The sequence below is a fragment of the Grampus griseus genome, assembly GCF_964374135.1.
Source record: "Grampus griseus genome assembly, chromosome: 2".
NCBI classification, from domain to species: Eukaryota; Metazoa; Chordata; class Mammalia; order Artiodactyla; family Delphinidae; genus Grampus; species Grampus griseus.
The window spans coordinates 96375524-96403238 of record NC_139018.1 but is presented as its reverse complement, the minus strand read 5'-3'; the positions used below and the strand labels follow the sequence as shown (position 1 = coordinate 96403238).

At 39.8% G+C, this 27715-nt stretch overlaps 1 protein-coding gene across 1 annotated transcript in view; it reads left to right on the top strand.

Annotated features, from left to right (window-relative positions):
• Window positions 1-27715, top strand: part of MYO5A (myosin VA) — a 182345-nt gene that overhangs the window by 99585 nt on the left and 55045 nt on the right. Inside the window, exons 12-22 of the mRNA XM_082648646.1 lie at window positions 2117-2257; window positions 4483-4608; window positions 5908-5991; window positions 11723-11884; window positions 13065-13162; window positions 15196-15282; window positions 15371-15479; window positions 17910-18121; window positions 19040-19196; window positions 23547-23786; window positions 24793-25041. Coding sequence (XP_082504772.1) covers window positions 2117-2257; window positions 4483-4608; window positions 5908-5991; window positions 11723-11884; window positions 13065-13162; window positions 15196-15282; window positions 15371-15479; window positions 17910-18121; window positions 19040-19196; window positions 23547-23786; window positions 24793-25041 — 1665 coding nt within the window. The remainder of the gene's footprint in view (window positions 1-2116; window positions 2258-4482; window positions 4609-5907; window positions 5992-11722; window positions 11885-13064; window positions 13163-15195; window positions 15283-15370; window positions 15480-17909; window positions 18122-19039; window positions 19197-23546; window positions 23787-24792; window positions 25042-27715) is intronic.

Here is a 27715-nt window from a genome sequence, read left to right as displayed (position 1 = left end):
TATCAGATGGCATATATTTTTCTTCTGTTCTGTATATATTTTGTCAAGGTTTCTGCTTCCTCACTCACCTCACACTTCCTGTGAACCAAGCAGTGGTTGGAATGCTCCCATCCTCTTAACTTGTTTAACTCTCATTCATCTTGACTTCTTTCAGCATCAGCTTCCACTGTTAATTGCCTGTTTCCTAGTTTTTATACCCGAGAAACAGAATTTGATTAACCCAGTTCATTCGTTCATCAGAGATCTCTGGCACTTGACTAGCTGTGACTAGGAGCATGGGGTCTCACAGTAAAGAATTTGGTGCTTAGGGCTGCTCCCTCAGCAGGGGCTGTGGGTAGGGCAGTGGGCAGGAGAAACGTGGTGATTGGCAGGTTTAGTGCTTGGAGGCATTACCTTATCCACCAAGGATCTCTTGCCATATTGAACCTCATGCCCACCTGTCATTTTGGCAATTGAGAATCGAAAATTTTTGAGGCGCCATGGATTTTGCCAAACTAAACGTAGAGACTTGTATGAGAAACAGGCTCTAAAGTTTGGAGCAGTGTTTTTGTTGTCAATGTGGAAACTGCACTGCATGTAAATTAATGAATTTAAAAAAAGATAGGGCTCATTGTTTTGGAAATTATTGGTACCATCAGACAGAGCATCTTGCTGACACATGGTGCCCTATTTGCCTTCTCATTAATCAACAGAAGAAATTTGCTTTCTAATTAACATGACATAAATATTCATATGGATGACAGGTTTGGTTGTCGTTGTTTTTTTTAACTAAAGCTTTTGCAGCTGGTTAGACTATAAATGCTGTAAATGAGCCAAGAGCAGTATTATAATAAGTGTAGAATAAAGTGGAAAAGTTCCAGATGTGTGAGGAGAGTAAAGCATCAGAAATCTTGGTAACCCCTAAGTTTCATGGGGTTTGGTGTTCTAGGAAATATATGTTGTCTGGTAATAGCCACAGAGGGCTTATCTTCCTAGAAAAGTTGCAAGATGTGTGAGATGAACCAAGGTGACAAAGGAGACAAGAAAGAAACCAGAACCCTCCAAGAACAAATGAGTAGAGGTCATTAGCATCTGTGGAGACTAGAATTTATGGGTTGTCTTCATTGGCTGTGCAGCTTGAAGCAGGAGCTGCAGCAGTGGTTGGATTGCCCTTCCCTCCTGGACCAACTTAACTACCTTTCACTGAAGAACCCAGATCACACAGCCCTTCCTCAAGGAAGCCTTCCCTCGCCACCCTGTATCCAAACTGGATAAGGACTCCTGCTCTCATAGCTCGCCATTATTTTCCTCTGGAACATTATTACAGTTTGTAATTATATTTCTTGTGAATACTTGATTTCTGTTTCTCCCACTAGTCTTCAAAGTCCATGAGGGCAGAGCCCATGTCTATTTTGCTAATGGTATGCAGTGACTGGCCTAGGATAGGCAGTCAATACATATTTCTGCTAAATGCTTCAGCCATTGCTTCTCAATGGAGATGAGAAGCATTTAGCAGAAATAGCAATGGATTCATAGTGGTTGCAGCTGCTTGCAGATTTGGGTGTAGAAGCCAGAAAAGTGAGCCGTAGATTCCCTGACTGTGGAGGATAATCAAGGCAGACAGAAAAGACCAACTGTTAATCTAATTCTGAGACACATGAACTTCAACACCACAGTCCCTTAAGAGAATTACTTTGTTATGCTGTAAGCATCACCCAGAATGCTTCAGTAGTCTGGAGGGCATCCTCTGCATAGTTGTTCAAGGCCAGCTAAGGCATTTCTATGCCCATGTGGTCAGCAACACTGTGTAATAATTTAAGGGACCAAAAAGTATATAGTGCAGTTTGGGATGTATATCAAAAAATCAAAAAGACTGCCATATTTATCAGCTATTTAAGTATTCACATACTTAGATTTTCTTGTTTGCCGAAAATCCTATATTGCGGAAGCTTTGCTGTCTGTGGTTTATATTTGCTTTCTCATTTTGTTCTCTGCATGTAAATCATGCTTCTCCAAGATGGTTGCTAGAAGCCATTGACTATCTCAAATTATGTTGGTGTCCTTTTATAAATGTTTCTTGACTAACATTATTTATGACAATGATGCAGTAATGCCAGCTTTTTCTTTTTCATTTCAGCATGTCTTCAAATTAGAACAAGAGGAATATATGAAAGAACAAATTCCATGGACACTCATAGATTTTTATGATAATCAGCCTTGCATTAATCTTATAGAATCTAAACTGGGCATTCTAGATTTGCTGGATGAGGAATGCAGGGTAAGTATGATCTTCTGATGTACTTAGTATATGAAAATTGATACATCAAGGTCAACTGGTAAATGGGTTTAAGCAGAGATTCACTAGTACACCATGAGGTGCCATGGTGGCAACAAGTGGAGGTCACCCTAACTTGCATTCTGAAGGGTCACTAGACCCAAAGAGTTCAAAATACGTTTGAAACCAGGAGAATCTCCCTTCTCATTGGCATTAGATATAACTACTACCAATTTTAGCCACTTTTGTTATTGATATGCTTATATTTGGTACTTTCTGTTCAGTGGTATGGTATAGTTAAAGAAATGCAAGAAATTGTACAAAAGGCATTTTGAATAACAGTTCTAAATATCCATAATTTTAAAATTGACTAGTTGTTCTTTAGTACTGATATATATGGTGGAAAGGGAGTTTTAGCTTTAATATTTGAAGATGCAGCATGTGGAAAGTATATCAGATCCCCAGCTTTACTGCTAACTGAGTTATCCTAGACAAATAACCTATCCTCTCTCTTAGTTGCTCTTTAATTTATATGCCATAAATTACCACTTAACGTAGGTTGATCCTCCTAAGCATCCAGATTTCCTGCAACATTAAGAATGCACAGACAAATACTGTATCTTTTCACGTATATGTAGAATCTAAAAAATAAAACAAACAAGTGAATGTAACAAAACAAAAAGAGCCTCACAGATACTAGAGAACAAACTAGTGGTTACCATTGTGAAGATGGTTGGGGGAAGGGCAAGATAGGTGAAGGCGGGATTAAGAGGAACAAACTACTAGCTATAAGATAAATAAGAGATACAAGGATGTTATGTACAGCACAGGGAATATAGCCAATATTTTATAATAACTTCACATGGAGTATAATCTATAAAAATATTGAATCACTATATTGTACTGAAACTAATATAATATTATATGTCAACTGTACTTCAGTAAACAAAAAGAATGCATGTAAAGGTGCTCAACCTTGCTTGAAATTAAATAAAGTGTAAATCAAAACAAAAATGGGATACTGCTTTTTACCTATCAAATGAGTTTAAATTTGATAATACCAAGTTGATATTTTTTTAACGACTTTTTTTTTTTTGCGGTATGCGGGCCTCTCACTGTTGTGGCCTCTCCCGTTGCGGAGCACAGGCTCCGGAAGCGCAGGCTCAGCGGCCATGGCTCATGGGCCCAGCTGCTCCGTGGCATGTGGGATCCTCCCGGACCGGGGCACAAACCCGTGTTCCCTGCATCGGCAGGTGGACTCTCAAGCACTGTGCCACCAGGGAAGCCCCTTAACGATGTTTTTGATGTGGACCATTTTTAAAGTCTTTATTGAATTTGTTACAGTATTGCTTCTGTTTTATGTTTTGATTTTTTGGCCACAAGGCATGTGGGATCTTAGCTTCCCAGCCAGGGATCAAACCCGCACCCCCTACGTTAGAAGGCAAAGTCTCAACCACTGGACCCCCAGGGAAGTCCACCAGATTGACATTTATTGCATATATACTCTTGATGAAGGGCATGAGTTAGTACAGCATATTTTTGAGGAAATTTGACAATATTTGTGAAGATTTTAAATACACATACCTTTTGACCCAGCCGTGGAACTGCTGAGAATTTACCGTATGAATATGCTTACAAAAGTATTCAAGCTTTTTGTGTAAAAGGAGCCATTGTGGCAGTTTTCATAATAACAAAAAATCAGTATCAACCTAGTGGCCATAAATACAAGAATGCTATTGTTAAGAAGAAAAAAAAAATGCAAGGAGTTTATAGAATAATCCTATTTGTGTCCATGCCTTTAAAGACAGAAAGATAAAGAAATTGGTGGAAATGGTGAGAGGAGACTATTCTCTATTTTATACCTTTCTGAATTATATAAATGGCCCACTGTGTGCAAATGTTATTTTTATTTAACAAATTTTTAAAAATACATGATAGTCATGATATTTCATCTTTCATCTGTGAGGCTTTTGTTGCTTTAAAAGCATATCGAATATTTATTTGATGACCTCTGGTATAGGCAGGTTGAGTTGCTGAAGGTCTGAGTCATAGCTTTTCATTAGTCATTGGTTTGGGGCCTCTAAGAGAGAAATGTGGAAGGAATGAGTTCCTAAACTGGATGTAAAAGTTGTTAGGAAAGCCAAAACATGGTCTCTTGGTTGATGCATCAGAAGTGTCTCATAACAATTTTCACCTTGTTTTCTCTCTTTTTTTTCCCCTGAATGTAGATGCCTAAAGGCACAGATGACACTTGGGCCCAAAAATTGTACAACACACATTTGAACAAATGTGCGCTCTTTGAGAAGCCCCGTCTATCAAACAAAGCTTTCATCATCCAGCATTTTGCTGACAAAGTAAGGAAGTTTTATTATCTCTTTTCTTTTTGAATACTTAAGCTCAAAGAGGAAAAAAAATCAATAGTCAATAGATAGCATTTTTTTCTTTGCTGAGCTTGCATTCGTTAGCTCCGTTTAGGAAAAGTAAGCTTAAGTGTTGGCTTATTGGTTTTCTCTTTCTTTAACCTAAATGGGATTATATTAAGAAATAAATACATGTTTACAGTCCTCTATCTATAATTCTGAAATCCAAGAAACGCTGAAATCCATGTCTTTTCATAATTCATTTAGTGGCTAAGCCTGATTTTTGACCTGAACTAACATGAGGTTATTTATAGTCTTTATTTATCCCAGTTAGGCTGGATATTTATATATTTCAATGTAGAAATGTTAATATGTTTGATTACAGATTGCTGCCTCAGATTCTGCTAAAAGATTCTGGGTTCTGAAACCCAACGGTTTCAGAATAGAAACTGTGGGCGTGTGTCACCCTCTGTGATTGATTCAGTGGGTCCCTACTAATGAGGCATGCAGACTTGCTGCTTCACAGGTTCTGTAGTCTACTCAGAAAATCTGGAGCTATGACACTAGTTTATATTTCCAGGAGGTTGTGGGGTGGCCTTCTGGTAAGCTCCCCATGGTCCCCTTTAGGAACCCTTTAGGAGGGTTTTCCGAGTCTGTCCTGCTCCTAGCTGGAGACCTTGGAATGGCTTCAGGGCCGCCTAACGGTTTTGTGGTACAGGCTGGGGACTCTGAGTGGTAGATGGCTGACGTCTTCTAGAAGCAGGGAGAGTCCATTCTCATGTAGTTCTACTTACCAGATCATATAGCGTTTACCCAGCCTCCATCTACATCCATCGTCGCCACTTCAACTTTCTGCCAGACAGCCATTTGTTCCTTCTGACCCTCTCTCCAGCTTTTATCTCTTCCCTCCCAGAGGAGACTTACCCCTGCGGGACGGTGAGCTAGGTTTGAAGGAAATACAGTGGGTCAGCCTTGGAGGAGCTCTCTTTGGCCTGCATGAGAGAAGAGAACAGCTTCTTATGAGTCTGCTTACCCATGAACTGGGATGATCTTAGATCACAGTTAATCAGCACTGCCACTCTTCCCTAGGAAAAACAATATTTGGGGAGTTTTACTCTAGAGTTAACATGCTTCTTACTAAGAATGGTACTAGTTTCTTAGAATAAAACTAATGATAACACTTCATTGAGAGCCCATCACATAGCCTGAGCCTAATAAATATTTTTGTTGTTGATGACAATCATATCTATTCAAAAGTTTATTAGCTAAGGAGATTTTCCCATGTGTTTTCAGGTGGAATACCAGTGTGAAGGCTTTCTGGAAAAGAATAAAGACACTGTTTTTGAAGAACAAATTAAAGTTCTTAAATCAAGCAAGGTAACCATGTATAGGCTTTCTCCAATCAGGATATATTCATTAAAATGTTTCTTATTTAAGCATTAGCTTTTTAACAGTAATAATAATTGTTCTAACAAAATCAGCTTTACTGTTAGTTTTCTATTTATCAATACATGTGTCAGGTCCTGTTTTTTAAATGCCTTACAAGTGTTAACCCACCTAATCCTATGATGAGGTGATATTATCATTACTCCCATTTTACAGATGAGGGAACTGAGGCAGGGAAACTTCATAGCTAGTAAGTTTTCAAGCCAAATTATTGATAAAACCCAGGCTATTGAGCTCAGAGTCTGCACTCTTAACCACTATGCGGTGGTGTTTTATGTGAAATTTTTGCCTCCATGGCAGTTATAGGCTCTCTTGTGCCTTTGAGAGAGACCATGAGAGAAAACATTTTGTTGTTGTTGTTGTTTTTGGCTGTGTCATTTTGAAGGGATACGCTAGAGACATGGCCTTAAGCATTCCATCCAAATAAAGATTGACCTCTGGATCATTGAGTGCAATTTTCAGGTATGGTCCAAAGCACTTTGAAATTATTCTTCTTAGGTATAGATACCAGAAACACTGCTTTCTAGTGGGAGCAGAATATTCCAGATTGCAAAGAACTATGATGGCTCTCTGAGGTTGATCCCAACCTCCACCCTTTGACTCTCTTCAGGAAAGTATGGGGAGGGGAGCACGGCTCACTTTCATCCTGTAGGGAGCAAACCAGAAAGCTGGTTACTTACATTTAATAAAGTAAATATTCAAATATTCAGTGAAAGACTAACAATATTCATGTGAATTCTTCTGGATTTCTGACCAGCACTTTTTGTTTTTCTGGTTTATTCTAACAAAATCGTTTTAACTTCAATGGAATGTTATATGAACCTTTTTTTTTTTTTTTTGCAGTACGCGGGCCTCTCACTGTCGTGGCCTCTCCGTTGCGGAGCACAGGCTCCGGACGCACAGGCTCAGCGGCCATGGCTCACGGGCCCAGCCGCTCCACGGCAAGTGGGATCTTCCCGGATCGGGGCACGAACCCGCGTCCCCTGCATTGGCAGGCAGGCTCTCAACCACTGTGCCACCAGGGAAGCCCCTATATGAACATTTTGACTCTTGTTTTTGAAATAAAAACTTTTACTTTCAATTATTTTGATAATAGAAAGATGATGTAAGGACCAAATTCCAGTTTTAACTCTCAGAAAAGAATGAGTCTATAGTCTTAAATGTCTGTAGAAAAAATCATTTTTTCATTTATCCTCTTAAGCCCTGGACATTAACGCTTTATACCTTATAAGAATGATGTATAAGAGAAAATTCTCTCACAGTGCCAATCCCTGATTCAGTTAAAGATTATAAATCATTTTAGTTTATGAATACTGATGAAAACCCTGGAATTCTAGTGTTACTACTCTAAATAATTTAGCTGACACAGAACATTCACAGGTTCTCATTCCCCAGGCACCCATAACCTTTTGTGTCTTTTTTCTGACCTAACTTTTCTGACTGGCTCGTGGCTCCTTAATTTCCAGAAAGTAGCTATGCATTCTGAGGAATCATTTGGAGTGACTGCCAGTCTATATAGCACTGTTGCAGTTGGGTGGAGGTGGTTTGAGGTTTACATAGCTTAAAGGCCTACACTGCTCCCAGTCAGCAGAAACCCAACCCAAGGGTATGAACTTTATGTTTTAATTTTTCTGCACCTGATAGGAAGCAAGTGTAACCTAGTGTTGATTTGTCCTCTTGGAAGTACTAATTTTAGAAGATCAGTATTTGTGTTATGTGTTTTCAACAGAATTATTTTTGTGGTAATACAGTGTGGGGTTCTGTTTGTGTGTATGTGTTTTGTCTTTTTTTTTTCTTTCTTTCATTTTGCAGCTTCTAGCCACTTTAAAAGGAATTAAGGTATAAAAAAACTTAACAGAAGGTGTCTTAATTTATGTTTTCCCACCATAAAGAAATCTGTTGCTACATCAAATAACAAGAAGCACATAAGTAAATTGCAGCTTGATGAAATACTACTAAATTGCAGCTCTACTAAATGTCATTAAAAAGAGTTATATCCCCTACTTTCCATGTTGCTAATTGATGAAGGGAAGCACAGCTCATCTACTGAGTTTATGCCTCAAATCTCTCATCTGTAAAATAGAATCATGATAGTATCTACTTTCAGAGGTTGTTATGAAGATTAAATAGGTTGTATTAAGCTCTTAGAGCAGTGCTTCATGTGTAAAAAGCTCTTAGTGAATAATGTTGTTGTTGTTGTTACTGAGATGATTTCCCACATCTTTATGAAGCAGTTACTTGGATTCTTCTGTCTTCTTTAACACTCTTTCCTAGACATATAAGTTCAGTCTGAAGCAATTCAGAGCCCTGTCTTAAGCATAGACAGATCAAAGAAACAAGATGGAATGTCCAGGCATATCTACCTACTTACATATTTGACTTTCTGTTTATCTGCCTTTCTCTCTTCAAATGAAGTTGGCCTCCTCAGTCAGTGGGGAATGGCTAAATTTTTCAATGAATGATTTAAGAAAATTGGGGATTTAGCAAGGTAAACAGGTAAATGAGATAGGCAGAGGAGTTAGGTAATAACCCCTTAACCAAATATTTAGATGATATCATATCATAAAGTGGTAAGTGCTATAAAGAAAGTAAAACAGGGCTTCCCTGGTGGCGCAGTGGTTGAGAGTCCGCCTGCCGATGCAGGGGACACGGGTTCGTGCCCCGGTCTGGGAAGATCCCACATGCCGCGGAGCGGCTGGGCCCGTGAGCCATGGCCGCTGGGCCTGTGCGTCCGGAACCTGTGCACTGCAACGGGAGAGGCCACAGTGGTGAGAGGCCTGTGTGCCGCAAAAAAAAAAAAAAAAAAGAAAGTAAAACAGGGTACCAAGCTAGAGAGTGACTAAGCTTGGGCAGAGGTGAGGTGCTCCACTAGCCACAGTGGTCAGGAAAGGCCTCTCTGAGGATGTGACATTTGGGCTGTACCCTGAATAATAGGAGACAACTGTGTCAGTGGAAGAGCAAGTGCTGAGAGGAGTGCTGAGACTGTATAAGATGGTTGTGTTTGAGGTCCATAAAGAAGGCCAGTATGACTGGAGCATGGTAGCTGAGTAGGATGGGTAGACAGGGGCCACTTTCTGGAGGGAAGTGTGGTAAAGAGTATAGATTTTATTCCTGTTCCTGTGGAAAGTCTGAACAGTTTTCATATGGGGAATGATATGCTACTGTGTGGAGATATGGTGGGAGGGCTGGGGATAGGGGCGTAGTAATCTAGGGGACAGATAGTGGACTGAGATACTGAAATTATAGCAGTGGAAATGGCTTATGATTTGTGGGTAGAGTTGACTGGTCTTGTTGATGGTTTGAGTATGGAGAGTGAGAGAAGGAGAGAAATTGAAGATGACTTCTATGTTTTGGGCCTGAGTTGCTGGATGGATAATGGTGCCACTTACTGAGGTGAAGACTTGTAAAAGATCAGGCTTCAAGAGAAAGAATCAAGAGTTCTGTCTTGGACTCATGGATATGGAGAACAGACTTATGGCTGCCAAGGGGGAGGGGGTTGGGGGAAGGATGGAGTGGGAGGTTGGGGTTAGCAGCTGTAAGCTACTATACATAGAATGGATAGACAGTGGGGTCTCGCTCTGTATAGCACAGGGAACTATATTCAGTATCCTTTGATAAACCATAATGGAAAAGAATATGAAAAAAAAGAATGTATATATATGTATAACTGAGTTGCTTTGCCGTTCAGTGGAAATTAGCATGACATTGTGGGTCAGCTATGCTTCAATTAAAAAAAAAAAAGAGTTTTATCTTGGACATGTTTTGCCTGAGATGGCAATTAGATAGTCAAGTGGACATGTCATATAGGAAGTTGTAAATGAAAGTCAGCAGGTCAAAGGCAAAGTCAGAGTCAGTGATATAAATTTGGTAGTCTTTAGAACTAGATGGCATTTAAAGCAATAGGACTGGATAAGATTGCTTAGGGAGAACAAGTAGGTGAAAAATAGTAGAGAGTAAGGCATTCCAACTCCTAGAGACTGGCCTGAGGAAGAACCAGGAAAGAAGTCTGAGAAAAATGGCCCACAAGGAAGCAGAAATACTGCCTAAAGAAGAAATTGTAGAGTAGTTTCTAATATGACAATGTGAAATGTTCTCTTTTTTTTTTTTAATGAAAACTCAATGTAGAGAATTTTAAATTTATAACTTGTATGAAGAGGAAGACATATATATGCATCTATATGTGTGTATGTGTTCTGAACTCTCAACACTGAGTAGTTTTCTGGTAGATATTGTAGAACTTCAGTTAAATTCTAACACTAGTGGTGAATATGATATTTCAACCCAGCTCTATTAACTATTTCACACAGAAGAGAGAAAAACAAAGTTTAGGTAGGCAGCGCTAATGTAGAGCTAGCAATTTACTTGGAAATGACAGAAGTGTGTCAGATAGATCCTAGAGTCCTTGGCCTATTATCGAATAGCCTTACATCTTAACTCTGTGCTGAGTTTTCAAATCAAATCTATTAGGAACTCTTATTTTTCCCCTTTGTGATACAAGATAATGGTAAAACGTTCCCCTACCCCCACCCCCTGCCCTGCTTTGTAGCTAACCAAGCTATATGTATTCCGTAAAGCAAGGGATACATTCATTTGTGCAGCAAGCAACCATTATTGGTATGTCATGTATAACAATTTGTTATATACATCATGAATTATATCCTAAATTACCCTTATAATTGATAGATACATTATACCAAATGAAATTAATTTTGTTTTTAAATGAAAGAACTCTCTTAAGAAAATTATTGCTTCTGGAGATATTCTGAGTTTATTAGATAAATAATTGGCTATTGCAGTTACACTGACTTATAAGAAGGATTTATTTTATTTATGTGGACTGTTTCACTATTGTAAAGATATGTACATATATCAAAATGTTACTGTCGATTAGTTTGAAGTCTCTTTTGTTCCTTAAAATGTATTCCAACCACATTAAATTATACTATCCACCCATTTATTAACGACCAGAGCTTTTAATAGACTTTCATTTCCTTAACCTGGTAGAACACAAAATTGATTGCAGGAATTATGCAGTCATGCAAAGCTTACAGGATACGGGCAGGGTTTCCTTTTACTTTTTTTCCCAATAATGCACATTACTTTCTAAAAATTACTGTTAATTCATGATTTTTTAAAATCTTATTAAATTGTAGAACTAGTTCGTGACACCCTTCCTGATGAGATTTTCAGTGATAGTTTTTAGTTGGTACCCACCATTTGAGTTATTGGGTAGACAGATGAAGCATGATGATAAAACATTTGGTGGAACTGATGTAATAAGACTTTCAATTAGTAGGTTGCTCATAAAATAATTATCGTTTAAAACCAGTAAAATGGTTAGAGCGGCCATTTCCTGTGGATTAAGATTTCAAGTCTCAGTGGAGTAGTTTTGATTTTGTTTTCCCCCAAATAAGGTTGTAGAATTACTGCATTTTTTCCATCTATGTTTTTGTAGCATTGATGTCACCTCCTTCTCACATTTTTGGCTCCTAACACAGATACTGATTATTTCTGGAATGTGACTCTGAAAGGGGTTACTTAAGGAAGGGAATCACTATGGATTGCAAATCATCATAGTGTTTCTGTGAAGATTTCCAATTGAGTTTGGGTTTAGATTTCCTTTCACCTAAAAGGTGATTTCCTTTTACTGTTTTTGACTCAGTTTAAGATGCTACCAGAATTATTTCAAGATGACGAGAAGGCCATCAGTCCAAGTTCAGCCACCTCTTCAGGGCGCACGCTCCTTACCCGCACTCCTGCAAAGCCCACCAAAGGCAGACCAGGCCAGGCGGCCAAAGAGCACAAGAAAACGGTGGGGCACCAGGTGAGTTCAGGGAGCCGCTGCTGCAGTGCTACTTCCCCTCTGGCTCAGCTGGAGCCTCAGGTCTTCCTTTGTCAGCCTCCCAGGTGGGGTCCTCAGGTGAGGAGAGGCTGGAGCTTTCACTGTGAGAACACAGAACACTGTCCACTCATACTTCTCCCCTCCTAACGTAGACCCGTAACTCTGCTTAAGCGTTTCCCAAAATAATTTTCTCTACATTTTAATTCTTCCAGTACATATCCTCCCTCACAAACCACTGCTGCCTCTGTTTTGTTCTCTGGCTGTTTCCTCTCTGGATTTGTACAGCTCCTTCAGCCCAGGAACCGTGCCCTCTGCTTTCTTTGATGTTTTATGCACCAGGGGACTGGGAAACATGACACACGTGCTTAGTGCCTGAACTAGGGCTGGGGGCTTTGGGCAGGAGGCTGAGTGCTAGTCAGCTTGTTTTCCTGAGCAGATAGGAAGCAGGGCCTGGCACAGGTCCACAGCCCCCAGGTCCCATGTCCCTAAAGGTAAGCCCACCCTGGCTGTACTCTTCCATCCTCTGCCCCTCCCCATTTCCTATACTCTTTTAAGTCATCTGCTACTTTTTTCAGTATCATACAGCAAAATTCCTACTGTACATGATTAAATGACCTTAATATCTTTAAAGCAAGCATATTTTTAGTCAAAGTTTTAAGTGTACAACAGAAAGCTACAGAAATCTATATTAAAAGGGTGGGTGGAAGAATGAACTCTAATGTAATGATGATAATGATGTGTGATAATGATGTGTCTAAGTAGGTTCATCAACTGTAACACATGTACCGCTGTGGTGGAGAATGTAGATAATGGAGGAGGCCATGCCTCTGCCAGGGTAGGGGGTATGGGGGACATCTCTGTACCTTCTGTATGATTTTGCTGTGAACCTCAAACTGCTCTAAGAAAATAAAGTCTGTTTTAAAGAGGCGGGGGCAGTGGTGGTGGTGGGAGGAGCGAGAATATCTGTTTAGCAGAGTGATCATGTAAATGGTAGGGTTTAAGCAAATTTGAACCAAAAGCCCTAGCAGCTCCACTGTTGAGGGCTGGTCAGGTTCACAGGTGGCAAAGTCATCTCCACTAGTGTCATTTGAAGAAAATTTTCAGTTGTTTTATGTCATCTTTGACAAAACCTTGATGCCCCTTTCTGCTCTTTTTCATGCAGTTCCGAAACTCCCTTCACCTGCTTATGGAGACCCTGAATGCCACTACCCCTCACTACGTGCGCTGTATTAAGCCTAACGACTTCAAGTTCCCATTCACGTAAGTATTTCTCAACTGCTGAATTTAAAGTATCCATATCTCATAAGGATTGCCAAACCAGCAGCAGAGAAAAAATACTTAGGTAAACCTTCATGTCTTGTAGAGGGAAACAACTAGTTAATAGAACTTTTTCCGTTTTTGTTCCCTTTTAAGAACGTGAAAACAGGGAATTCCCTGGTGGTCCAGTGGTTAGGACTCCACGCTTCCACTGCCAGGGACCCGGGTTCCATCCTTGGTCGGATCAGGGAACTAAGATCCCACAAAGCCTCACGACGTGGCCAAAAAAAAAAAATGTGAGAACAAATTAGTAGTTGGCCTTCTGATGATTTTAAAAGTTGAGATCAACCACACATTTCTAGTACTATTTTCTATTTGTAATTTACTTCATTTCAACATCTTTTTGGTTAACTTGGACTTTAGTTAAAACCAGAGCTGGGTGAGATAAGGTTGCTTTGGCAAAGGCTCACAATCATCCCTGCTACTTTTCAACTGTTGAAACTATCAGAGAATGTCTACTTTTACCAAACATCTTGTCCTGTGTCAAGTACCATTTGCGAGAGGAAGTTTTTTCCAAAACGGAAATATTTCTCTAATTTTGAAAGTAATGCATGCACATTATAAAAACAATTTTCAGGAAATATAAAGTGGGGTAAAAATAAATGAAAGAGCATTTCATTATACCCAGAGAGATAAAAAGTATTAACTGGCATAGATCCTTCTTGATCATTCCTTCCCTGCTGTGTGTGTGTGTGTGTGTGTGTGTGTGTGTGTATGAGAGAGAGAGAGAGAGAGAGAGAGAGAGAGAGAGATTAATAAAATGGAAGGGATCATGCTGTAATTGTTGTTTTGTATCTGCTTTCAACTTATGGGTGTTTTCTGTGTTAGTAAATACAAATCCACATCATCATTTTAATGGCTACATCATATCCCATTATATACACATAACACCATTCTTTTAAATTATTCCCTATTGATGGCCGTTTGGGTTATTCCTATGGCTATGATAAACATCTTTTGCCAAACATTTTTATATATTTGCCTGATTATCTCCTTAGAATAATGTATTTCTAGAAGTGGAATTTGTGGGTCAGAGATTAGGCACACTTACCAAAGGCTGTAATAACTCCCACTCCGCAGTGTGTGCGTGCTCCTTTACCTACACACATGCCAGTCTTGCCCTTGGAGAGTCGGCCTTAGACTGCAGGGCACTTCTCAAAGACTGTTGTATTCTTCTCATTGCCAAGAAGCCCTTTCTGGAGGAAGTGAGAAGCTGGAAGAAGCTGCCACGCCCTGGGTGACTTTCCTGGACAGCCCTAGGGGCCATTGCCTTCTGTCAGCCAACCGCATCTCCCATCACCAATAAAACACTTGAGAAGATAGCGCAGCAGAAGCCTCGGATAGGTTACTCAGGGCTTAACTGGGGAGTAAGAGGAATCATCATTCCGTAAGAAGCAGGCCTTGCTACTTCTTCTTTTAGTGTCAATTTAACATTAAGGTGCCGTTTATCTAGAGTGAAATACACATAAGATATAATATAAAATATTTTTCACTGACATGGACACTATTAATGCTTAGTATGTATACACTGAGTTGAATAGCTTTTAGAACACCAATAATTTTTTAAAAATACCTGAATGGGGCATATTTAATTTGTTCTTCTTGTTAGAGAAATCTCCAGGGCTGGCCAGTCTTTATTCCAGGGGAGCTCTGCATGGTGAACTAAAGAGTTATGAGAACAGCTAGTCAGGCCAAGGCATGTAATGAGCATGGCACAGTGCAGAGGAGTTTGGGCTTTTAAAATATGTTTAATGGAATTTCTTATAAGTTTGTGGTATGTATTTTTACTGCTAATGGTCTCTTCCCCTCTCTTACATGGAGTTTTCCATTCTGATCACTGTTCCAACTTTTGAATTTTTTTTCTAATTTATCCATTTGGCTCTTTACAAAAGAATTCAGTCTCTGGACTGAGGAAAGTAGTTTGTGGCTAGAGCCACGCTTCTTTGTGTATTAATGATTTCCATTTTTACACATAGGTTTGATGAGAAGAGGGCAGTACAGCAGCTGAGAGCGTGCGGTGTCCTGGAAACCATCCGAATCAGTGCAGCAGGTTTCCCCTCTCGGTGGGCTTGACATTTTTCAAATATAAGGGATCCTAAAGGGGGAGGTTCCTGCTTCTTTAAATAAGCTGACATGAGTTTCTTTTTATAGGTGGACTTACCAAGAATTTTTCAGCCGCTACCGTGTCCTAATGAAGCAAAAAGATGTGCTAAGTGAGAGAAAACAAACATGCAAGAATGTTTTAGAGAAACTGATAAAGGTAAGAAAGATTTTTCACTTACCTTTATCGGAACAGATGTTTGCCAAAGGCCTTGTGATTGTAACCTGTGAATGTCCTAGGAATATCCATATACTACTAATCCGGGTTATTCAGGGGTGGAAAGGTGGAGAGGCACACTGTCTTGGAGGTCAAGGCTCCCTATCTTTACGATGGAAGGACTAGTAAAGATGATGGTCCAGTATCAAGATACAGGATGGTGAGGCCTGGACCCAGACTTGAGACACATTCTTTTTATTTATTTATTTATTTTGCGGTACGCGGGCCTCTCACTGTTGTGGCCTCTCCCGTTGCGGAGCACAGGCTCTGGACGCGCAGGCTCAGTGACCATGGCTCACGGGCCCAGCCGCTCCACGGCATGTGGGGTCTTCCCGGACCGGAACACAAACCTGTGTCCCCTGCATCGGCAGGCGGACTCTCAACCACTGCGCCACCAGGGAAGCCCCCAAGTACTAAATTTTTATTAAAAATTACTTATGACAGACACCAGGCCAGATGCTGTGTGATTAAGAAAAATAAGTCTTGTCCTCAGGTGACATAGTGTGTCTTGGAAATTAATGCATTTTAAAGATAAGTATAATATACCTTAGTGTCTGTCAAATGCTGAGTGAGTGAGACAAGAAATCAACGGAAGACAAAGCCACATCTGCTGTGGGAAGGAGGAACTATTTCATGGAAGACATGTATTTTGAGTCAGGCCCTGAAGAGTGGGTAAGATTGTATAAAGTGGAAGGAGACTATCCTAATAGGGAGCAAGGAGCAGAAAAGCATAGTTTTCTCAAAAAGCAGTTAGAGTCGGATTTTTGTTTTTGCTTTTGCAGTAAAAAAAAATGGTGCATGGGACAGTAGGGAATTGGTTAGGAAATGTGGGTTGGTGTTTGAAGAGACTTGCATACCAAGCTAAGGCGTTCACAGACTTTAGAATGCACCAGAGTCACCTTCAGGGCTTGTTAAACTTCAGAGTGCTGGGCCCCACCCCTAGAACACCTGATTTGGTAGGTCTGGGACGTGTCCAATAATGTGCATTTCTAACAAGTTCCCAGGTGATGCCGATGCTGGTTTGAGGACTACATTTTGATAACCACTGATGTAGGTTGTAGAGAATTTAAGACTCATGAGATGCTGTTTAAAGAATATTTTCACTTATTTGACACTAGGTTGGATGGATTACCTCACTTTGAAGTAATTAGTCATAATTATTAGCTATTAACTAGATGTAATATCTCTTCTTTGGTGATAATAACTTTATTTTTCTTGAAAGCACTTAGGCCACTTTCCTGGTAATGTGTAAAAGAATCTGATACATTTTGAATCTGGCCTAAGTCCTTTCTAGGGAATGGAGAGCAGAAAGTAGGGAAAGTCTCCTCCCCCAGACTGCTCCCCCCTGCGCTTGGGGCCACAAGGTAAAGGAGTGTAGGCTTGGGGGCGAGGGAGAGAGAGCTGAGATGAAATGGGGCAGGGAGAAGGAGACAGGGAGAGGGAACCACTTTCTAGCTCTTCCAGCTAGCCTCCTTTGCAAACTTTATTGATTTAAACTGAAACAGTTTTAGATATATGTGGAGATTTCTGATTTTCTGTTTTCATGTACAAGATAGGAAATATTTGCTTACAGTGAAAAGTGATTTTTCTCTGTTTTCACTTAGAATTTCAGATCACAGTATTGATTATTATAAATAAATTCTACTCTTCTTTTGATATAAGATGGTTAATAACTTGCATGCTTCTAGATAAGCTGGATCGGAATATAGTAGACCAAAAATAGCATGCATATATATCTGTGTTTACTGCTCAGCTTTGTTTATACTCAGAAGTCAATGAGCATTATAAATGATTACATGTTTGTAAGAGGAGTTTTGAAATCTGTAGGAAGATTTACTGTTGATAAAACCAAGAGATAACTGTTGAGAAACTTAACTCTTAACATGAATATGCAAGATTTTTTATCTTTTAGTTTTTATTTTGTGTGCATTACTTCCTGCCTTTTTCTTCATATTGGTGTTTTTGTCCCTTCAGCTTTCTCATGGAACACACAGCCCGATGTAATTCTTACAGCCTGGGTCAGTCAGAGGGAGTGTCAGCATCTCCATTTCCTTGAGATATTTAAAATACAGACAAGCAAATAGTAGCTGCCTATAACCCACAACCAAGTTTTGGGCCTCAGATAATAATTCCAGGTAGAATAATTCTGGAAAATAACTCTTAACCTGCAGTTTTCCTTAAAGTCCCTTCTATTTGCTCCACTTGCATAGGATCAAAAAGCTGGCTCCATTAGTTAATTGTGATGTAGCCCAAGTTTTAGCTAATAGTTTTATCCCTTTACTGATTCTGCTTTTAGACATATATTTTCTCTTTAAAATTCATTTATCTAGTCATCATTTCTACTTCTGAGTATACAGTTTCTTCCAAAAATAGGACAAGGACAAATACCAGTTTGGGAAGACAAAGATCTTTTTCCGTGCCGGTCAAGTGGCCTATCTGGAAAAATTGAGGGCAGACAAATTGAGGGCTGCCTGCATCCGGATCCAGAAGACGATCCGAGGGTGGCTGCTGCGGAAGAAGTTCCTGCGCATGCGCAAGGCTGCCATCACTGTGCAGAGATACGTGCGAGGCCACCAGGCCCGATGGTAGGTCTCCTGGCAGCATGTCCACTCTGGCTCATGGGCAGCGAAGATTGGCGGGCTTATCTGATTGATTGTCCAAACTAGGACAGTTTTGAGTGGTCACCCTACCTGAGAAGACAGCACCTTACCTCTTCTTAGGTCCAAGGAATTAACTCATAAGACAGTTAGATAGAATACAATTTCACTCACCTTTGTGAATGATTCAGATTGAACCTCAAAAAAATAATTACAAATTACTGCCTACTCATGTCCTCAGTATTTATTTTTTATACATTTATATGGGCTTGAAGAAATCATCTGTAAATTAGAACAGTCATGAATATAACTAGTTAATAATGACTCTGTTTAGGAGTTTGGGGGAGCAGTTAGCTGAGAAGGTGTAGAAGAGAGTTAGTTACACTTACGTGTGATTACATATTAGGATAATTTTAATTTAGAGATATCAAAAGACATGAATTAATGGTTAAGAACTTGTGCCCAAATGGATAGATTAAGGAAAAACATCGTGCATTAGCAATGGATAGAGCTAAGAAGGCTGGGTGATAAGTAAGCACAGGATTACTGTGTAAGCTCGTCTGCTATGTAAAGGGGACATAGCCTGGGGTAATGAGCACAGTCCTAGAAGGAATAAGCCTTTATGACCTTCGCTTTCTGTATTGTAAAATCAAGTAATATGGGACATCCCACTTTTCAGGGTTAGGTAAGTCTCGAATGAGATAATGGATGCACAGATATTTGGGGGATCATCAAATAACTATACAAATATAAGAAATATAAATGTTGATTTAACGTGTATGTTATTAGAATAATACAATGGAGGTGCTACTTATTCTGCCAAAGGTACTGGTGCTTTCAGCCTCTACAAAATGTATTCATGGGTTTTTCTGATTACTGACTACGCACCACTCTTTCTCTGGCCAGTTATGCTAAGTTCCTGCGCAGAACCAAGGCAGCAACCATCATTCAGAAGTACTGGCGCATGTATGTAATCCGCCGGAGGTACAAGATCTGGCGGACTGCCACGATCGTCCTTCAGTCTTACCTTCGAGGCTACTTGGCCAGAAATAGGTATCGCAAGGTGAGGCCTTGTTTTCAACTTTGTTTGTTCATTCCATTAATGTTAATCAAATTCCACGTCTGTACAAAGTGCCACAGGGGCTCCTATGGATGTAGGAGTCATATGGAGACAACCAACAATTGAAATACATTTTTAAATATTAAATAAGCCACATATATTTATTAACATGATGTTGAAAAAGAAAATTTACTTTTTTCTTCCCCTGTCTGTAATTTGAAAAAAAAGTGAGTATATTAGTTTCCTGTGGCTGCTGTCATAAATTACCACCAACTTGGTAGCTTAAAACAACAGAAGTTTATTTTCTCACAGTTCTGGAGGCAAAAACTGTGAAATTAAGGTGTCAGCAGGGCTGCTCTCCCTCCAGAAGCTATGGGGGAGAACCCATTCCCTGCCTCTTCTAGTGCTGGTGGCCACCAGTATTCCTAATAATTGTGGCCATATCACTCCAGTCTCTGATTCCATCTTCACATCATCTTCTCTCTGTGTCTAACTTCACTTCTTTTGTCTGTCTCTTATGAGAACACTTGTGATGGATTTAGGGCCCACCCAGATAATCCAGGATAATCTCTCCATCTAGAGATCCTTATCTTAATCATATCTGCAAAGGCCCTTTTCCCAAATAAGGTAATATTTACAGATTCTTAGTATTGGGGGCCTTTATTCAGCTGACTATGGTGAGCTTTGAATAGGTAAAAATATTGGATAGACCAAAAAGTTCGTTCGGGTTTTTCTGTAACATCTTACAGAAAACCCAAACGAATTTTTTTTTTTTTTTTTTTTTTTTTTTGCGGTACGTGGGCCTCTCACTGCTGTGGCCTCTCCCGTTGTGGAGCGCAGGCTCCGGATGCGCAGGCTCAGCGGCCATGGCCCACGGGCCCAGCTGCTCCACGGCATGTGGGATCCTCCCAGACCGGGGCACGAACCCGCGTCCCCCGCATCGGCAGGCGGACTCCCAAGCACTGTGCCACCAGGGAAGCCCCGAACGAACTTTTTGGCCGACCCAATATATGGCAGATGAACAGATTAAGAATGAAACAACCTTGGAACAATTTACCATGGTAAAAATGAAATCAAATATAACATCGATGTGGTCAAAGTTGTATTGACTGGAGTATTATGCTCTAGAAATTTTTGACAAATAATCTTTATGTCTAGCAATAATCATCATGGCTATAGATAGTGGATCACCAGATTAGTCTTAGTCCTCACCTCTAACAATATATGATCTGGTCGATGAAAGTTTTTCCTCTTTCATTTTGGCAAGGTTTTGAGTCTGTTCTTTAGAATATAGCCCTAATAAGCCAAAAGTACAGTCTGGATCTTGGAGCTCTCTGGGCATCACTGTTAGTAGAGTGATGTGAAGGACATTTCTCTAATCACAGGCAGTGATTATGTGGGCGTGCCCTAGGCCCTATTCATGTATTTATTTTATTTTCTTATTTTGAATTAATTTTATATAACAAAGAAAAATGGAACGCTAATGAGGTTTGAATGAGCATATTTAATAGCTGTGTTTTGAAGAAAATTTGAAGACTTAGCTACTCCAGGTCTTTCTGCCCACGCCTGGTTTATAGTCAGATGTTCTTTCTCTTCAAGCATGAGCTTTCAAGGGAGGGAAAAGCCTTATTAAACTTGACCTTTTAGATATACCAAACCAGTTACCCTCCTGTTTTCCTCACTACTCTCCTCAGGAACATCTGAACTGGCGTGTGAGGCCTTTGGTTTAGCAGTAGCAGTCTCTAGCTAGCTTAGCTCCCAGTGTGACTGGACATAGTAGGGAAGGCAGGTTAGAGACAGGCTCGTGTGTAGGCCAGTAGTACCCCCTTAGTGATCCTTCTAGCTGTGATTCCAATCCAAGCTTCCCCCAAGCTTTGGGGGTCTTAAAGTGAGAGCAAGTGTTATTTAATGTCTCTGACTCACCGATGGAAATGAGATTGAGAATGGAAGCTCTAATTATATACTGTTTCCATTTGACTGAAATTAGAGAAATGGACCAGTATCTGAAGTTACATGGGGAGAAGGAAATGGAACAGGAATATTGGCATTAATACCTTTGCCACTGTGTGCTGCTTGAGTTTTAAAGTCTGAAAGCCTTCATTTTGCCATCACTGAGTCTTATCCAGTTTGTCACTAGTCATCCAGATAAGATAGGTGGCTCCCTTGGGATTGTGTTGTTGAGTGAGAGCTCAGGATGCCCTGCCTCACTGCGGCATGATGCACGGTGACTGCACTTAGTGGGAACTGAAGGCTGCCTTAGCATTAGGAAGACATCCCAAAGGGACAGCCTTGAGTTGGCTGAAGATACTATGAAGGTCTCCTAAACACCTATGTTTATTTTGTATTTGTTGGCTTTAAACACAACGACTTATTTCTTAATTGTATCCTCTAGCATGGCATATGTTTTTCATGGTTTTTCTCAGCTACATAACCTAAAAATAGGAACTGTTCTTTTAATGATCTTACTAAACTGCTACCTATCTGAATAGATTGTTTCAGAGATTTTTTACATTTAAAATTTTCATAAAAGATACATTGTTTCCATTTATAATAATCACTAATAAGTACTTAATCAAGTGCATACATTTAAACATTTATATCACACAAGACTTATTTTGTAATATCGTAGACTTGAAAGGACATCAAAGTTTTGCTAGTTTGCTAGTTCAACCGTTCTTAAAATTTAAGAACTTCTTCCCCATCATTCCTGGAAACTGTTTACACAATCTCTGCTTGATGGTCATTAGTGACAAGAAATTCATCTCATAAGGCAATCTTATTTTTTAAATTTTATTTTTATTATTTTTTTTTTTTTGGCTACATTGGGTCTTCATTGCTGCCTGAGGGCTTTCTCTAGTTGCAGCGAGCAGGAGCTACTCTTCGTTGTGGTGCACGGGCTCTAGGCAAGTGGGCTGCAGTAGTTGTGGGACGCGGGCTCAGTACTTGCAGCGCGTGGGCTTCAGGGCACACAGGCTTCAGTAGTTGTGGCCTGAGGGCTCTAGAGCACAGGCTCAGTAGTTGTGGCACACAGGCTTAGATGCTCCGTGGCGTGTGGGATCTTCCCAGAGCAGAAATCAAACCCGTGTCCCCCTCATTGGCAGGCGGATTCTTAGCCATTGTGCCACCAGGGAAATGCAAGGCAATCTTATTGTTATAAGTTGTTTATAAGTTTAGGGCAATATCTTTTTTTTTTAAGAAAATACAATATAAAATTAAGATTTGTTTACTTCACTTTATCTTCTTTTTAGCTTTCCTTTTAAAGTTCTCTCCCTACTACCTTTGAATCCCATAAATGGATTTGTGCTGCATTTATAATAGCAATGGGAAATCCTCACTAGAATGGTATTCCTCAAATATGGCAAACAAGAGTGTCATTTTTTTGTTGCTGGGGAAAAAAATCAATAAATCAGTAATAAACTTTGCAGTACCCCAAGTGTCGTCTTCTACAGCCTGCTTACTGGCCATACCCCATGTCCTCAAGCAGAGACCTAATGCACAGTGACATGGTATCAGCAGTAAGGGTAGTGGGTAAATCTCTTATTTTACTAGCACGTAGTTCACAGGGTACCAAGTTCTGCTTATTTTCTAAAGGATCACCTGTTGCTTATAGAAATCATATAGCAATAAGAAACCTAATGCATTTTTTCTTTCTTTGTAGACTAGTTTTCTATATAGTAATCTGGTACCTTTTATTTAGACAGCTTCTATCTGTATACTCCATTTATCATCATACATATACATGTAATCATACATATGACATGTGGATATAATACATATTTTTATATATGTCTCTCAAATTTCCTCTTTTTTTTATAAAATGAGTTGAGTTTTTAAAAATTTATCTTTATTTTATTTATTTATTTTTGGCTGTGTTGGGTCATCGTTGCTGCATGCAGGCTTTCTCTAATTGCGACGAGCGGGGGCTACTCTTTGTTGCGGTCCGCGGACTTCTCATTGCAGTGGCTTCTCTCGTCGCAGAGCCCAGGCTCTAGGCACGCGCGCTTCAGTATTTGTGGCTCGCAGGCTTAGTTGCTCTGCAGCATGTGGGATCTTCCCAGACCAGGGATCAAACCTGTGTCCCCCGCATTGGCAGGCAGATTCTTATCCACTGCGCCACCAGGGAAGCCCTCAAATTGCCTTTTAAAGACTACATTTCAATCACCTTTTAAAATAATTTTGTGCTTCCATATATTTGTGATAAATACAATCCACATAATACATTGTTGCTTCAACTTTTATGTCTTTCCCTTTAGGTAATGTGTGGGTTCTCAGCCTGACATCCATAGGTTGATAGAGTTGAATATTGAGTCTAGTCCAGGGTCTGACGTTACTTGCACTTACCCTCTTCTGCAGATACTCCGTGAGCACAAAGCAGTCATCATTCAGAAGTGGGTCCGGGGCTGGCTGGCTCGCACCTACTACAAGAGGAGTACGCACGCCATCATCTACCTTCAGTGCTGCTTCCGGCGGATGATGGCCAAGCGCGAGCTGAAGAAGCTCAAGATCGAGGCCCGCTCCGTGGAGCGCTATAAGAAGCTCCACATTGGCATGGAGAACAAGATCATGCAGCTGCAGCGCAAAGTTGACGAACAGGTGTGTTTTAAACAGGAGTCCTGAAAGTGCAGCATGCCTAACAAAATCCACTGGGGTCATCTTCAGCATTGTCCCCTCTTGACTTTACCTTTCAGTCTTCGCAAAAAAAGTAAAATAATAATGGCATTAATGAATGTGGAAATAGTGACAAGCTCATAGGTAAGATTATAATTGCAAGGACCAAGGCAGGAAATTATTTTCGAGAACACAGACAGGTTTACTAGCACTCCAAACAGTTAGGACCGAGAGTCATATTGTACTTTATATTTTACAAAGCTCTTTCATCATTATCATTCATTTGTGTATAGTGTATTGTTCCTTTTACAGATGAGTTGTTTAGCATTGAGGTGGCAAAAGAAGCAGGAAAATGTCCATGCTTCTGAGAAATCTGCAGTCTATTTGCAGAGATAAAAGTTTGATTTCTTAGAGATAGTTACCAAGTAATATTTTAGCACATGCAAATGATATAAAGGTAGTTAGTAATACATAAATACTAAGGATGACAAAGAAAAACAGAAAAGAGAATGAAATAGGATTCATCAGAAAGGTTTTCTGAGTGGGAAGAGGAGTTTCCAGATGGTAAACAAAGGGATTTGTAAGAAACTTGTGATTTTTGAGGCCATTTTATCATTCTGATGCATCACTAGCCAGCACATGGCTTTCAGTAGCACACTGATTTGTTTTCAAAAGCAAGTATAGATTTTCCTATTCCTGGATTAAGAATCAAGAAAGAGAATTTACTGTGGGAACTCACCTTGTGACTATGAGAAAATCACATCTATGTTGCTCATCATGTAAAACAGAAATAACTGTGCCCATTCTCTCTTTGTATCACTAAGAGGGTGCTGATGGTGTTATTTTAAATATTGTCATTAGTAATTTTGGTTAGATACTATATCAGCACTATGATGATATAGCATGAATACGATGAATAGGCATGGTTTTCTCACTAAATACATTTGTGGTGTGTATATTTACTTTTTGTCACTTATGTGTGTGTTTAAAGAACAAAGACTACAAATGCCTCATGGAGAAACTGACCAATCTGGAAGGAATATACAACTCTGAGACCGAGAAACTACGAAGTGACTTAGAACGTCTTCAACTAAGTGAGGAAGAAGCTAAGATTGCTACTGGACGTGTCCTCAGTCTGCAGGAAGAAATTGCCAAGCTCCGGAAAGACCTGGAGCAAACTCAGTGTGAGAAAAAATCCATTGAAGAGTGTGCTGATAGATACAAACAAGAAACTGAGCAGGTAGGAGCTAATGTTCATATCCCCATCTACTCCTTCCACAAAGGAGTTGTGCTGTCATCTTGACCCGGCCCTTGTGGCTCAATATTGGTTTCAATCGAAGGTAAACACACATTTCAGTTGGTTTACTGTTCATTATTAGTGTTTCCCCCAAGCAGCTGTTCCATGTGCTGGATGAGTACCTATAGGTCTTTTAGTAAAATCTTTTACTCTCCTAAGAACAGAGGCAAAGCAGTGTTATAAGAAGAGAAGTGATGGCCAAGAACCTACTATACACCCTTTTTCTTTGAAGAATAGATCTGTGTGGAGTGTAGACTCTTTTTTCTTCAGCAGGTTAAAGGTGATTAAGAAGTAAATCACAATGAACTGTCAGTAGCTGATAGTAGGGATCTTTATGGAAACCTGCATTAAGACTGTTTTGAGAAGTCCAACAGGAAAAAATCCAAATGTCTGCACACTGATCGTAGCCAAGAGCTGCTATGCAGATAGAACAACAATGAAAATGCTTACAGATTGACCAGTGCTTCCACACTACAAATTTGTATTAACTTATATCAAAACTTTATTAAATACAGAAAACACTAAGGTTCTCAGGCAGTAATGAGATGTATTGGTTAAACAAAGTAAAGCTACCTCAACATAAGGCTTACTGGAAAAAAGTAATAGGTTTTCAGAGATTCCACTAGTATTACCATCTTTAAATGAAAACAGAGTTGACTGATGGCTGTAACTATGGCAAGAATCCCAATATGCTTTTTCCTTACTGACTTCTGAACCTTAACAGCAGCTTATACAGTAAGAACCTCGAAGGAGCTTAGACACAATTCAGGTAGGATAGTGTAGCTAATAAAGTTGCAATCCTTCCATGGTATTCAGGGTCCTGATAAAATAATCCCTTCTATATCTATAGCAGATCTGGGCTCTGATCTGGAAACAGCAGTGCTATTAATATGTTACTTTGACATAGCAAGCTTGTTCTCTCAGAATTCAAATATGTATCCAACGGGATACTGTTGAGGTTTAAGATCTCTCTTTCTTGTGCTCTCTCTTTTTTTCCCCATTTCCTGAGTCCCTGGAAGCTTTCCAAATTCCTCCGAAACTATAGAGAATTAAGCTTGGTAGGAGTATTCTCGTTTCCTTTTCAAAGTCAAGTTCATACCTTTCTCGTCTGATAGAATAGTATACCTGAACATATTCAGATTTCTCCTTTCGTTTTATTATCTGCTGCCTTCACAAGGATAGCTGTAGGCACTACCATTAATTCTTTTAGATGGAGTGTGATAATGAGGAAGAATGAAAAAATTTCCCTGTGAGAGCTAGCTTTGTGGTCTGCAAAGCTACATTGCCAGTTAGCCTGACCAAGGAGACTAGAAGGTCCAGTAGAACTGTGGTTCTTAACCAGGAGTGTATTTCAGAATATGCTGGAGAGTTTTTAAAAACATACCTGCCCAAGGTCTGGGAGTGTGGACCAGGCACATGTATTTTGAAAAAGCACCACAGGTGATTGGTTGCATACTCTGACAAAGAGCAGCCTCTCTCAAGAGCACATAGAGAACTCAACCTTTCTACTGAGAGCAGACGTTAAGACCTTATCAGCACAGAGGGAAGACACTGGACCATCAGAAGGAACACCTTCTGGCCTGACTTGTGCAGTGGCACAGTGCTGTAATCTCAGTTCCCTGTTCTTCAGGGATCCTTAGTGAGAGAGCCCGCTTTCTCTGTCTCTGAACTCCTAAACTTTCTCTTTATTAGTAAAGCTGTTGCTTTAAGAGTGCCTTGAACTTATGCTTAGAGAAAGGAATTCAAATTTCACTTATAACAAGCACACATTCTATTCCAAAGGTGAACTGTATAAATTATGAACTTAGCAAAGTTTCCTTTGGTTTTGATTTTTGCTTCCTGAGAATCCTTATCCAACCAGGAAATAGAAAGTTAAAGGTCAATATTTTTTTATTGTGGTAAAATATGCTTATATGTAACATAAAATTTACCATTTTAATCGTTTTAAGTGTACAGTTCTGTGGCATTAAGTGTATTCACAGTGTTGTAAGGTCAATGCTTAAATGTGGAATAAAAGTTTACAACCTTGCAAAACTCTTGAAAGGAGATGAAAATGAAATTCTCTTTCTCAAGACAGAGAGCAGGGAGCTTCGGAAGGTCTTCAGTGAATTTCCAAAACCAAAATGACTTTCATATTTTTCTTAACCTCTGTAATCTCTCTGCTTGAATCATGGGTACACATAAACGTTGCATTAGGTTGTTGGTGTGAAAAGGCATTATCATTGCTTCAAGCGCAAATGCTTACTAGGTGCCAGGCAATTGCTAAATGCTCAAGGTACAAAGTAAAACAATAACAGCAAGTCATTTTTGTCCTCCAAGAATTTCTAGTCAATCAGGAAAGTAAAAGTAAATCATTTATAAGGGCTATAAAGAGGCATATTCAGGGTCCTGTAGTAGCCCAAAGGAGAGACATATAATTGGAGGGAGTTTCTGGGAAAGCTTTCTGGAGGGTAGTGCTAAAAACAAGTTTGAAGGATGACCAGATATAACTCGGCAAAGAAGTGAGGCAGTGAGATGTGGAAGTAAGGAGTGCCTGCCGGTGACTGCTGTATGTATGGTCTTTGTATTCAGTATCCGGCTGCCTCTGTCTGTGGCAGCCATCTCAGTTTATTGTTTC